Source organism: Wasmannia auropunctata, unplaced genomic scaffold (assembly GCF_000956235.1).
Source record: "Wasmannia auropunctata unplaced genomic scaffold, wasmannia.A_1.0 LD336083.1, whole genome shotgun sequence".
Taxonomy (NCBI): Eukaryota; Metazoa; Arthropoda; class Insecta; order Hymenoptera; family Formicidae; genus Wasmannia; species Wasmannia auropunctata.
The window spans coordinates 1,888,606-1,902,137 of record NW_012026807.1 but is presented as its reverse complement, the minus strand read 5'-3'; the positions used below and the strand labels follow the sequence as shown (position 1 = coordinate 1,902,137).

At 36.2% G+C, this 13,532-nt stretch overlaps 3 protein-coding genes across 6 annotated transcripts; all 3 read left to right on the top strand.

The window, feature by feature from the left end:
- The first annotated feature begins 98 nt into the window (after window positions 1–98).
- LOC105448683 (zinc finger protein 2 homolog) lies at window positions 99–3,975 on the top strand. The gene is made up of 7 exons (XM_011687388.1): window positions 99–473; window positions 569–1,663; window positions 1,738–1,842; window positions 1,922–2,083; window positions 2,714–2,970; window positions 3,152–3,235; window positions 3,653–3,975. Exons 1-7 carry the CDS (start codon window positions 312–314, stop codon window positions 3,897–3,899), a joined length of 2,112 nt encoding a protein of 703 aa, XP_011685690.1. The 5' UTR covers window positions 99–311; the 3' UTR covers window positions 3,900–3,975.
- Window positions 3,926–7,721, top strand: LOC105448684 (cytochrome b561-like). Of its 4 annotated transcripts, XM_011687392.1 has the most exons (6): window positions 3,926–4,071; window positions 4,348–4,547; window positions 5,565–5,789; window positions 5,868–6,076; window positions 6,648–6,805; window positions 6,880–7,721. In XM_011687392.1, exons 3-6 carry the CDS (start codon window positions 5,567–5,569, stop codon window positions 7,031–7,033), a joined length of 744 nt encoding a protein of 247 aa, XP_011685694.1. In that variant the 5' UTR covers window positions 3,926–4,071; window positions 4,348–4,547; window positions 5,565–5,566; the 3' UTR covers window positions 7,034–7,721. The 4 variants fall into 4 exon arrangements, with proteins under 4 accessions (XP_011685694.1, XP_011685693.1, XP_011685692.1 ...); XM_011687391.1 differs by lacking the exons at window positions 3,926–4,071; window positions 4,348–4,547 and adding an exon at window positions 4,570–4,727; XM_011687390.1 differs by lacking the exons at window positions 3,926–4,071; window positions 4,348–4,547 and adding an exon at window positions 4,734–4,995.
- Window positions 7,722–7,817: 96 nt separating this feature from the next.
- On the top strand, window positions 7,818–13,399 carry LOC105448685 (chitinase-3-like protein 2). Its single transcript, XM_011687393.1, has 6 exons — window positions 7,818–9,250; window positions 9,660–9,923; window positions 11,260–11,541; window positions 11,630–11,866; window positions 11,954–12,377; window positions 12,924–13,399. Exons 1-6 carry the CDS (start codon window positions 9,192–9,194, stop codon window positions 13,071–13,073), a joined length of 1,416 nt encoding a protein of 471 aa, XP_011685695.1. The 5' UTR covers window positions 7,818–9,191; the 3' UTR covers window positions 13,074–13,399.
- The last annotated feature ends 133 nt before the right edge of the window (window positions 13,400–13,532 follow it).

Here is a 13,532-nt window from a genome sequence, read left to right as displayed (position 1 = left end):
ATAAAGGTGCGTTCCCACTGTGCCGCGTCATCCGTATTGACCAATCAAAATTTCTTACGGCTTATGACTTCCTACTCCCACTGCAGATGGCCCTTAATGTCCTAAAGTGGGCTCAATGGCCGTTTTCACGCTTCTCTCTGTTGTGATAATTATATCTTTTTAGAAATTTATTTTAAAAACATGCAATTTACGTTTAACGTTTAACTTACGAAAATAAGACGGATCGAATTAATTTTTAATTATTTTTTAATAGAAAAAAAAACGTTTGTTTTATGAACAGAGAGTTTGTTGATTTTGTTTAGAGACGTAAAATGAATACAGAGGTAAACTGCTTCGAGAAAAATACAAACTGCACGTCTCACAACAAGGAAGTTGAAGTATGCCGCTTGTGTGGAAAACAATCTCCGAACTATACTTCAATATTTCAAGATGAAGATATCCTCAAAAAAATAAATAGATGTTTACCGATCAATGTAAGTGTAAGAGGATGATACTCTTTGACACAAATTTTTGAACTATATTATATATTTATTACGTATACGAACAACATTATTCTTTGTGTTTTTAGATTTTTCCGAATGATAAACTGCCTTCCAATGTATGTGGACGTTGTTTAAATAATTTAAATATTAGTTACGAACTGATTCTTACCGCAATAGAGGTAGACGAGCATCTGCGAATGCAATTAAATCAGAGGCTGAACGATCGTGCTGTCTGTACAGATAAAGATACAAATAAAATTATAGAGGACTGTCAAAATATTAAACGTGAGATTACAGACGAGGAGAACGCTGAGAATTATCAGAATGATACACAGGAGATTACAAACGAGAAGAATATTCAGAATGACTGGAAAACAGAGCGAGAGGATTATATTGATGAATTTAATTACAAAAGGGAAGTTGTTACTTTTACGGAAGTTAACAGAACCCCAGAGTCAATCAACTTAGCGACGGATATTGAAGTCCATATTGTTGAAATGGAGTACGAAGATTTGACGCAAGCCTCGATAAAACAAACTGATAACAGCTCTGACCTAGTTACAAGTAAAACTAATTATATTCAGAATAATTGGAAAATAGAGCGAGAGGATGTTGATGAATTTAGTTGCAAAAAGGAAGTTGTTGCTTTTACGGAAGATAACAGAACGCCAGAGTCAATCAACTTAGCGACAGATACTGAAGTCGATATTGTTGAAGTGAAATGTGAAGATCTGGTGCAATTAGCTTCAATGAAACAAACTGATAACAGCTCTGACTTTGTTGCAAGTAAAACTACAGAGAACTGTCAAGGATTTTCGCTACCTAAAACAATCAATCAAAATAAACCATTGTTTTATTGTGAGACTTGCAATATTTATTTCGACGAGGAGCGATATTTTAAGGTCCATACTGAGATACACGAGGAAAGAACTGTGATTTGTACCACGTGTTCTGCAATATGTCCATCTACGTACGATCTATTTTTTCATAAACGCGAAAAGCACAATCTGTTCAAAAGGATACAATTGAAGTACGCGTGTACGAAGTGCGACAGATTCTTTGCACGTAGCTCGACTTGGGAGTATCACAATGAGAATAAGTGCCCCAGAATGGCTGATAAGTGTTGCAAATATTGCAACAAAATATTAACGACACGTTCCAAGTTGACAAGCCACTTAAGGGTAATCTTATAAATCACTATAAATTATATATAAAAGAATTATATGTATTATATGATGTCCTTATGTACTTTCAGAAGCATAAAGGGGAGATGTTGACTGACCCGACTGTGACTGTGTATAAATGTGTGGCCTGTTCCAAACAATTCGTTGACAAAAAGTTGTATGATAAACATAGAAAGGTATGTGTGTATTGTGTGTTAAACGTTTAGAAACGCATTGGTGATCATATATAATAATTGCTTCGTGAATTGCTTGTAGATGCATGATCCAGAATATATGGATAAACATCATTGTGTCGTATGCAATCGTTTATTCAGGGACAAATGTGTATTACGGGAACATCAGATGGCCGTTCATGGGAATGTTAAGCCTCATCAGTGCAATATCTGCAACCGTTTTTTCTCGCGCATTTGGAATATGGTGAGTCTATTAAAGACTTGTGGCCAAGAGCAGTATAAATATGTCTGGCTAAATGCTACTTAGGTAAAAGAAAAGCGTCCTTGTAAATACAAACTATAAACCACATTATATTAATTATAATATCTCAGCAAACGAAAATTAATTGAAATAGATTGAAATGAATTTATTTCGACATTTCCAAATTGGCGCTTCTGATTTTTCGAATCCATTTGAAAACAATATAATACGAACATTAATACATCAGAATTCAAATGTGATAAAAAGCTCATTTCACTTTATTTGAATAAAAAAAATAATATAATACAGACATTAATCCGAATTCAACATGATGAATGGCTCATTTCGTATTTAAGTTTATTTGAATCAAAAAATAATATAATAGGGATTGACATGAATGCATCTTCGGACTCTAAAGCGCCAACTCAAATAAATTAAAATGAATTGCAATATTCAATTCATTTGAATTAATTTTCGTTTGCTGGGATTATATCAGTATTATCTTTTGCTCAACAATGTAATGTTATGTACAATATGTACTACCTCGGGAAATTATAGTAATATTGATATAACGTCATTATTAGCTAATGTTTATTTAGATATTTTTAATATTAATAATATTATAACTTTCAGAAGAAACACCGTAGAAATCACTTCGGACACAAGTGTGGTTGCTGCAATGCGCTTTTTAAAAAGAGATTGGACCTAGAGAAACATGCAGAAGAGATTCATGATATATCGCCGTTCAATAAACTGCTCGAGACAAAAGAAAAATTCACCTGCAAATTCTGCGACAAGGAATTCAACACGAAAATACCGCTGCAAAATCACGAAAGACTTCACACTGGAGAAATGCCGTTCAGTTGTCCGACATGTTATGAATCCTTTCGGTAAGACATTTACCTTAATCACACGAATTTGTTTCGCGCTTTGTCTTACACTTTTACAATTTTATATATATATATATATATATATATATATACATATATATATATATAATATTTATATTTATACAATTTATATATTTTTTTATTTTCATCTTTTACTTTAATTTTATTGAATCTCTTTTAGCACTTCTACCTCAAAATATAAGCATGTCATGCGAGAGCATAAGAACAAAATCTTTGGATGTGTCTACTGTGGAAAACGCTTCAGGTAATTAAAATTATCCTCTGTAAACATAAAACTTAAATAATAATAACATTATGTCAATATATGTATATATATATGTATATATATATATATATATATATATATATATATATATCCTATTCAACAATTTGATTGGGCTGTGAATACAATCGAAGAAATATTAGGAACAAAGGAATAAATATAAGAATTGTAATCTATCAGAAATCGTGCATTGTGGAATATTACACGGTAGGTTGATTCTGATAGGTTTAAATTCTTATATTTATTCCTCTAATATTTCCTCTGTTGTGTTCAATTAATACATGTTAAATTTATATTGTTGAATGAGAAATTTTAATATTGGTGTAATGTCACTATTTATCGCGCGGTGTCAGAATTGTTGTGTGGATAAGAAAATACGTAATATTTGTATGTTAACAGTAACACAAAATCGTTACGTGAACACGTTTCGTCGCACATGTCGGAGGCACGCAAGTATCAGTGCGATATATGCAAGAAGAGGTTTCGAAACAAATCTAGTTGGACTCTCCACAAATATGTTCATGGTGGAGAACGGCCTTATAAATGTGACGTGTGTTCGGCCAGTTTCGTTCAAATGAGCTTTTTGAAACGGCACCAAATGCGGTGGCACTCCAAGAAAGATGAAAATGTACAAAATATGACTTAAAAAGCAGATTCAAGAAATTGTTAATTGACTAAAATCTTAATTCCGCTACAAACAGTAAATAAATGATTGGTATGCAGAAGATCGAGTATGTGACGATGGAATTACAATTTAATTCATTTTGATATGTATTTTACAAGGATATGTATTTGACAAAGATTTAATTATTTGCAAGGTAATATAATTTCTTAGAAATTTATTTTATATATATATAAATATAATAATATATATATAAAATTACATATTGTTAAAAAATTACATATTTTGTTGTAAAGGCATTTTCCTACTTCACGTTTACTTATAATTAGTAATTGATCTTAATTAATAATAATTAGTAATTAATATGTTCGACTGTTTTCGGCTGTCCAAATATTTTTATTCAAACCCATTTTTATCCATGTAGATTAAATTCTGCTTAATTAATTACTTTTAATTTCCTTCCAATTTTTAGAAGTAGAAAAAGAATAAGTTTCATCGAGATTATCGGTCACTTATATGTCTATGGGTTCACCAATCCCGCAATCTGCCGATTTACTTTGTCATCAGAATTGCCAATAGCAAGATTTCAAAAATCACTGGTTTGCAGCCAGCCTCGCTTTCGAAACGTCGCTGCTCCACCTGCGCCGTGGCGTATTGTGTACGAAACTGCAGGTGAGAGAGAGAGAGAGAGAGATAGAGTAGTGAGAACCTCTTCTCTCTTATCTCGAAGAAAAAATCGATAAGCCTTCTCTGTCGCGTGACGTCATGCGTAAACGTCATGTATAGGTCTTGCGATACTTGTTGATCTCATCCGGCAAGTATCGGTATCATTTTAGAAAAGTCGCACCGGGGGTGAGTAGACGACTTGACAACTGCTGCGTTCATTGAAAGTCCCTCTTTGTATCATTTTCCGCGATAAAAAGCTTATCGCGTCACCGATAAGCGTTAAAAACGAATATCGGCCAATTTGAGAGATAAAAGTGACAGCTGTTAGCGATTACCGTATGGGTCAGCGTGCACGCGACGAAACGCATACTCATCTAATAACGCCGCATATACGTCTTACAGCTCTCGTTTACACTAATGAAACGTCGTTACTTTGCACGCGCAATTCGCACACGTATGGAGTCAAACGTGAAAATTAATTTATCTTGTTGTTGACGTTCAGTCGAACGTTGTTAAGTGTATAACTATTACGTTCTTATTGACGGTTCATTCTGTTTTCCATTGTTTTTTACATATATATATATATATATATATTGTAAAAAATTAGCTGTCATCTGCGCTCGTCTTCTGTCCCTCACCTCACCTGTTGCTCCTCCAAAGTCTTATCATCGCATTAACGTCTGTATGAAAAGAAATCTGTTGTTATTATTATTATTATTTGGATTTCACGCATAAAATGCAAGTATCATATCCGTACGATTATGTAAGATGTTTAGGTACGTCTACAACAACTAAGAATTTGATAAACTTAATTATATAGCTTTATATATAGTTTATATAATGCAAGACTTTATATAGATTAGATTTAATTTATGTTTATCTCTGCAGTTGAGATTCATTATACATATATGTATATATATCCTGTACATGTCATATTTATTTTAATATTCATCATAATATTTAGTTACATTTATTAACATTTATTGGATATGCTTGTCATGTAATACGTGAAATATTTTTTAGATATGGAGCAAATAAGAGAGTCGCCCCAAACGCACTCTTACTCTCTTGAAGGCTTCGTTCCGCTTCTCAGTCTCACTGAGGCATGCGGCGCGCTTCTTATAGTCTTGGTGGCTGTGTGGACGGGTTACTATAGAAACGGTTTCTCATGGAGATCTATTCCTGAGCTCGAATTTAACTGGCATCCTCTATTAATGATTATAGGGCTCGTATTCTTATATGCCAATGGTACAGTATAAAAATAACTTCTCACGTTATACGCTCATGTGTACGTTACGATTTACAAATCTGCTTTCTACTTTGTAGCTATGCTCCTCTACAGGACGCAAAGGAATGTTCGCAAACGGCGACTAAAGTTAATTCACGCAGGAATGATGTTGTTTATTGTGTTGTTAACAGTGATCGCTTTAGTGGCCGTTTTTGACTTCCACAATCTAGCTGATCCAGCTATACCGAATATGTATTCCCTGCACAGCTGGGTCGGATTGACCACCGTGATATTATTCTGTTGTCAGGTAGATCTATAAAACACGTACATACTTGTCCGACAATTCTCTGAATTCAAAAGCACATGTGTTAACGTCTCTAACGAAAAGTTTCGTTTAGAATTCTTTATATAATTTTACAGAATTTCTATATGAATTAGTGAATTTTTCAGAATTTCTATAATTTAATCTTTAGAAAATTTTTTAGATTTTTTTGTATGAATTAGGCTTCCATAAATATAAAATTAACTTTTAAACTCGGTTTAACTTACTGTTTATCTCTTTCTAATTTTTATATTAGAAAAAGATAAATCGAGTTAACCGTGAATTGTGAAACCGGGCCTTGGAACATTTTTCAGAAATGCTGAGAAAATCTACATCTTTTCTAAAATTCTTTATATGTAAAATCTGAAATTTATTCTAAGATTTTTATTATATCTATAATTTCCGAAAAAAAAAACTTATAAAATCTGATAAAATTTGAGGTGTTTTTCAGAAATCTTCATAAATTTAAAATATTAAAAATTCTTAAAAATATGAGATAAGAGAATTTTTTTGAAATTTATTTTGAAATTCAATTTACAAGGGTCTTTGCTTACAGTGGGCTGCTGGATGTGTCTCGTTCCTCTTTCCCGGGTTGCAGGCTCCATTACGGGCTTCTTACATGCCAATGCACGTATATTTCGGCATTGCAGCCTTCGTATGCGCGATTGCCTCGTGCTTGTTGGGACTCAATGAAAAAGCGATCTTCGTATTAAAGTTAGTAATGGTAGACTGTTTTCAAAAAAATTCAGGAACGATCGAAAGATACATTTTTCTCTTCACAATTTCAGGGATAGGTATTCAGCATTCGTGAGCGAGGGAATGCTGATAAACTTCATAGGATTGCTGCTCATATCGTTTGGAGGCTTGTCCGTATACTTGGTTACGCAGGAACGTTACCGGCGTATACCGAGACCCGAGGATGAAGTCCTGTTATCCGGCTAATGTATAAATTGTGATGCGTATTGCCAGATTCGTTCGTCGATGTAAGAATATTGCTGTTCCAAACTCTACTTAATAAGTATTTACTTGATAAGTATTTACTACAGGTTTCTTATTGTAAATCTTGTGTTAACTTTATGAATAAGGCTGATCCAATTGATTGAAGCACATGTGCAAAAGAAGTAAGAAAAAATAGCCGTGTTTCAATAGCCTGACAAAGCTGCTCGCCGAGCGATGGAATGTGATTTATTGGATATATAAATAAGAAATAATAAGAACTAAATGTTCAATCGTTCATATTCAATCGCTGTTACAGGCTAGCTGCTTTGTCTGGTTTGAACACACAATGTTTAATCAATATTTAATTGATTTTTATTATTATATTCTAGTCTCAATGTAGTATTTTTTATTGGTTTTTTTATATTTTCTTAACAGATAAAAAATATATATATCTATGTTTACAAGTTAATATTTATATGGTAGTTCACACAGAGAAACAGTCAGTTTTCTGGGAACTATGGGTGCTACGTACACAGGATATACATTACATATAATTATGTTACGCACATGCGCGCGCAAAGATACGTATATTTTGTAATTTATATTTTTAAATAATTCAATTGATAATTTGTAAATGTAATATACATATCTAAATGTAATACATCAATATATGAGATCTCATCATAAGAGCAATTCTATTTGACGTGAAAACGATTGTTTTTTTTTTTTTTTTAAGAAAAACGAGAGCTGCACAGAAAGTGAATAATAATTTACTTTTGCAGTTAGCTTGAATTGAAAATTGTAGGATTCACATATGGAAATATTATTAATCACAAAGACCCGCTTTGTTTGACGTTTTCTTATCTTGTTTCAGCATTTCATTCATATTAATAATTGTGCCATTTTTCAAGTAAAAGGGTTTGATATATTTCTAGAGTTTCAAAGAACCAGTCATTAATATCAAGAAGATAGTTCTTGCTTTCTTTTGTTTGGCTTGTCGAATTGTTCCCATTGATTGAAATAAAGATATGATTCGTTCGTTCTGCTCCTTTCTCCAAATCGCTATCTCTGAAAAAGCGTGAGCGAAAATCTGCTAATCGGAGCCGTTAGTGAAAATTATTCTTAGAGTTCTTTATATATTATAATTTTTCAGAATCTTTAAACTCTAGATAATTGTACATTTTTTCAAAATTTTACAACTTTTTAAAAAATTTTCAAAAGTAAATACTGACAATAAGAAAGTCTACATCTTTTTTAGAATTCTTCATTATGTGATATGAATTACTGGAATACGATTTCTAAAATTTTTCATTCTATAATATATAATTTCTGAAATTTATCAAAAAAACTTATACTTAGAATCTGAAAAAGTTTAAGATATTTTTTTCAGAGAGCTTTTAAATTTAAATACAAGATCTTAAAACAAATTCTTAAAAATATAAGATCTTTAAATTTTTTTTCAACAGGGACGATCCCTTTAAAAATGCGGTCGGTACGTATGGATGTACATACATACATCCATACATACAAATACGGATTTCGACACCCACGCCGCCCATCGGATATTTTCGTCCTCTGGAATTGAACTGCACTTCCGAGTTCCGAACCCAATCGCGTCGGCGGTCCGCGCGCGGTAACGAAAGAAAAAAAAACAAACAAAGTAACAAAAACATTCGCGCCGTCGTACCGTGCGCGCGGTTGTATGTATGTACGCGTGCATACCTATATATCGTCGCGGCCTATTTACTCGCGGCGACGGCACGGAACACGCCCATTCCGCGCGCTTACGCAATCGTAAACAATCGTCGGGCCAACGCGCGGGGTGACCATACTGACCATCACCGACGGCGTATTTTCCGACGCGACGCTGCATGGGGCACACGCGTTGTTCACGGCTAACTTCGCGCACGCACGGCGTTGGCGTTTAGAGTTTTTGCGGTTACTTGACAACAAGTGCGGGGAGTGTCGCGCGCCGAAACACAGCTGACAGCAAAGCTGCTGACACTCTCGCGTGCACTTGACAGCTGCGCGATCGCCGCACGGCTCGGCTCCTCTCTCTCGAGAGAGTCTCCCTCCGTCCTTCCTTCATCCTCTCGCGCGCGGAAAGCCAGTTCGGCGCGGGCGCTCGGCAGTGCACAGTGCAAGAATAATAAGTCATTCAATGGTTAACCAAATACCTGTGCCGCAGGCCAAGTATGAATTGCTAACCAACATACGACAGTGAGTATATCGACGAGTCTCTCTCTCTCTCTCTCTCTCTTTGTCTCTACGAGAAGCGCTCGGAAGGTGAACGCATCGCCCTTCGAGGCTGCTTTTATAATCAATTTATAATTAATGTATACCGCGTGTATGAGAGAGAAAGAGCGAGGGGGGGAACTAAGGTAGAGGGACGGAAAGGGATGAAGGAAATTTGTATCGATTTCTCGCGACAAACAGTATACGTATGTACGTCATCGCTGGCTTTTGAACTTCCCCGCCTCTCGCCCGCGAAAGGTCATCTCCGAGGATCGCCGCTGTGTGTTGTTCGCATAAACGCAGACTGCAGTTTTGCGTAGATCGACGCGTTTCCGGATGTCTCGCGCGTACGTCAATTAATACGACGATTTGACAGTGAGGTGATTGCTTTCAGACCGCGCTGGAGAACGCAGGTCGTCTGCCTAACTCTGTCATTCCTGATCGTCGGGGTGCTGTTTATCACGCGCGCCTGGTTCGGCATACTCCTGCTGAAAGCGCCGAGGGCCGACAGGTTCGTCGAGCAACACATTGACGATGCCAAGATTGCTACGTGGCTACGTCGGGCTCGGATGTACGCCGAGTCGACGAAGGAGAATCAGAATGCGGACAGGAACACAAGTGTTGGCGCATCGGAGCAACGCCACCACGATACAACCGGGTGAGAAGTCTTCCCCCCTCCCCCCCTCGAGCGAATTTGATTTTATCTATTTAACGTTAATGCTTTATTTACACTGTTACTGCATTTTGTTTACTTGATATGTATGTATGTATGCATCTTGAGGCGCATTCGCGGAGTATGCTGTGTCAGCGTTATTCAACGCTGTTTGCGTCATTCCGTCATTGTTTATTAGATATAAAACAAGGACAGAATTATAATGATACAGCATTGCTGATAACACGCTCGCCGAAGCGCTTCGTAAAGCATACGCATTAGAAATGGAAAGATATAATTTGTTAATAACAGATTGCACTGCTAATATATTCTGCTTTTGCAAAAATGCTCAGAGATTTTTAAAAATGAAGAAAATATCATTTTCATTAATAAAAGTGCTATCGGAATATTGTAGAATGGCAGAAAATCAGAAAATAGTAGTTCTGCTTTTTCACATTCTGCTTTTCCACTTCTAATACCCTTTCCTTTATAGAATCGTACATATGTAGGCGGCGAGCGCGTTATCAGTCCTATTGTGTCACTCCATTTTTATCGTTCGTTATACATAAAACAAGAATATCTTTTTCTCCTTCAAACTGGTCCTTTGTGACTGAAGATCGCGGTCTCTATTTTATGCAATCACTCGGAAGCGCACGAATTTTGTCCACGACAATTTTGCTGCTCCATTGCGGAATCACATTTTCATGACGACTGTCTTGGCAAAAATACTCCCGATGATTTTTGCCATTGCCTTCCGAGAGGTGGTGATCGAAAATCTAATATGTTCTAGATGGCTTTAAGTCTGAATTTTTTGGTATATAGATCACCAAAATAAGAATAAAATAATACAATAGCTGATAGCGCGCACCTCGAACGCAACCCAAAGTAAACAAAGTGTTAACAATTGCTAGCAGTTTACCAATAGATTCGAACAGAACATGCGTCAGATTGGCATCAACTTGCATTAAATTGTCACAGACTCTGTTGATATAATTTGTCAGCAAAATCATTTCACATTTAAATAAAATTAATATAATACACTATTTAAATAATTACAAAATTGCAGATTCTGCTCGTTTTCACAAATTAAAATTGCTCTTATTGATGAGATCATATATATATGTATAGGTATATATATTTCAATTTTTTAAATAATGTAATTATCAATTAAATTATTAAAAAATTTCTGCAACAATCGTATCGTATCGTATATATTCTGATAGCAGATTTTGTTGTATTTCTGCTTTCTGCCAACAAAATTTGTAGCAAACTCTGCATAATCTATTTTACATGTTTGACTGTTGGGCAGGTGTTTTATTTAAAAATCCATTTCTATGTTCAGCCAGGTCCTCGTATGCTACTATACAATACCGGGGGACCTGAACACGTCGTGGGAGCTCAGTCCGTCGCACATTGACCCTCATATTTGTACGCATATTATCGTGGGTTTTGCGGGCGTGGTGAACAGCACGCTCGACATAGGCGACAGCGCGCCGGTGTACGAGCGAGTGGTTGCTTTAAAAAATCTCGAACCTAACTTGAAGGTCATGATCAGCGCCGGCGGAAACAATGAGCTCCAATCCGGTTTCTCCGAGATGGTGAAAAATCACACCAATAGAAAAAAGTACGTCTCCACCGTGCTGCTTTCAATTCCTGTGCATGATATTTCGCAAATACGCAAATATCACATAAATCCCCGTCTCCGTATCCAGGTTTATCCAATCAGTATTAAATGTGATCAAAACCTTCCGTTTGGACGGCTTCGACGTTGACTGGGAGTTTCCAGCCTGGTTAGGGGCGGATAATCGCGAGAAGATACACTTTGTGCAGCTGTTGCAAGAAATGCGAAAGGAATTCGATCGCAGCGGACAAAAGCTGATCTTAACAGTAGCAGTCGCAGCGCCGCAGGCAATTGTGGATCAGAGTTACAGTATTCCTGAAATGGCAGAGTACGTGCCATAAAAGAATCTGATAATTATATAAAATATATCGTAAAAATGTTTACATAGATTGTCATATTGTCGTTTTTTTTTCAGGCACATTGATTTTATAAATCTCATGTCGTATGACTATCATTTCTTCGTTTGGTACTTCCCGGTGACGGATCTGAACGCCCCGCTCTTTCCCCGCTGTACCGAAACCGGCTATTTGTCCACGTTAAATGTGAATTTCTCTGCTCAATACTGGGTGGCGAAGGGAATGCCGCGGGAGAAGATTGTCGTCGGCATACCGGCTTACGGTCACTCCTACAAGCTCGACAATCCATTGAATCACGATTTACAAGCGCCAGCCAGCGGATTCGGGAAGCTTGGCGTGAAGGGCTTTGTATCTTATCCTACGGTCTGTCAATTTTTTAAATCCGGAGCCACGAACGTCTTCAATAAGGAAAGCCGTGTGCCATATGCGTTCAAGGACAAGGAATGGATATCTTATGACAACGAGGAGAGCATCTTTTACAAGGTAAAACGCGTTTTATCTTGCTAATACAAAATCGAACATCTAGTAGAGAGTGACCCAAAAAATCTCGCTCGTTTTTTGAGCCCTCGATTTTGAGACTGAGCTGTGTGCCAAATGACGAATCTCATAACGAGACATTAATTATGAAGAGGTTTCAAATTGAGATGACAATTGTCAGAGCTGGAGGAGGGATGAAATCAAAGTTCACTATGGAATTATCACAGTCCGCGAGGTCCGGTATTTTAAGAAGGTTGATCGCAGTTTTACGTAAATGACGCTCGTTTTAGATGCAAAAAAAAAATCGAGTTTTCGCGTAGTAAAGAAACGTAATAAGTGGCCCCCCTCCAGCTGTGATTGTCACCTCAACGTGAACTTCTTTGTTATTAATATCTCATTATAAGGTACCATTTGGCACACAGTCCAGTCCCGAAATCGAGGGCCCAAAGAAACGAGGGCGAAAAAAATCACCCTTTTTTTGGGTCACTCTTTATAAAATTTGTCCGTAACGTAACAATGACATAAGCTTAAGTTGAAATGTTTGCATCGCAGAGTACGTGGATTCGTAACAACGGTTTCAAGGGAGCCATGATTCTATCTTTAAACGTTGACGACTGGAACGGCACTTGCTACGGTACAAACGAGACGTTTCCGTTGACGCGTACCATCTCGAAAGTATTATTTAAGGAATCGGACAAGTAACGAGACGTCAATAGGTAATACTTTTAAGTGTACGCTAAAATACGCGCAGTCAATGAATCTGTCTATTCCGAAAGCTTAAGAGGTATCTCGAAATGATCCATTCCATCCGCATTCCTATTTAATATAATTACTTGATATTGTATATATATCTACCTCAGTTGCTCAAAGATTCTTTTGTACAAATAAGTTGCTGAAATATTTGAAGCACATAGTATTATATGCTGTAATAGGACGTAGCACTTGTACCTGGTTGAGTCGAATCAAAAATATTTATACGCGAAAAGCATTTACGCGCGTTGAATTGTATAGGTAAGGTAAATTATGTAAATTATATATATATATATATATATATATATATTATATATATATATACATATAAATTATGTGAAGGTACGTATTTCCTACGTATGACTGTTATTTGTCGGTATGCTTCGCAAGCAAAATAGTACCGGAAATAAT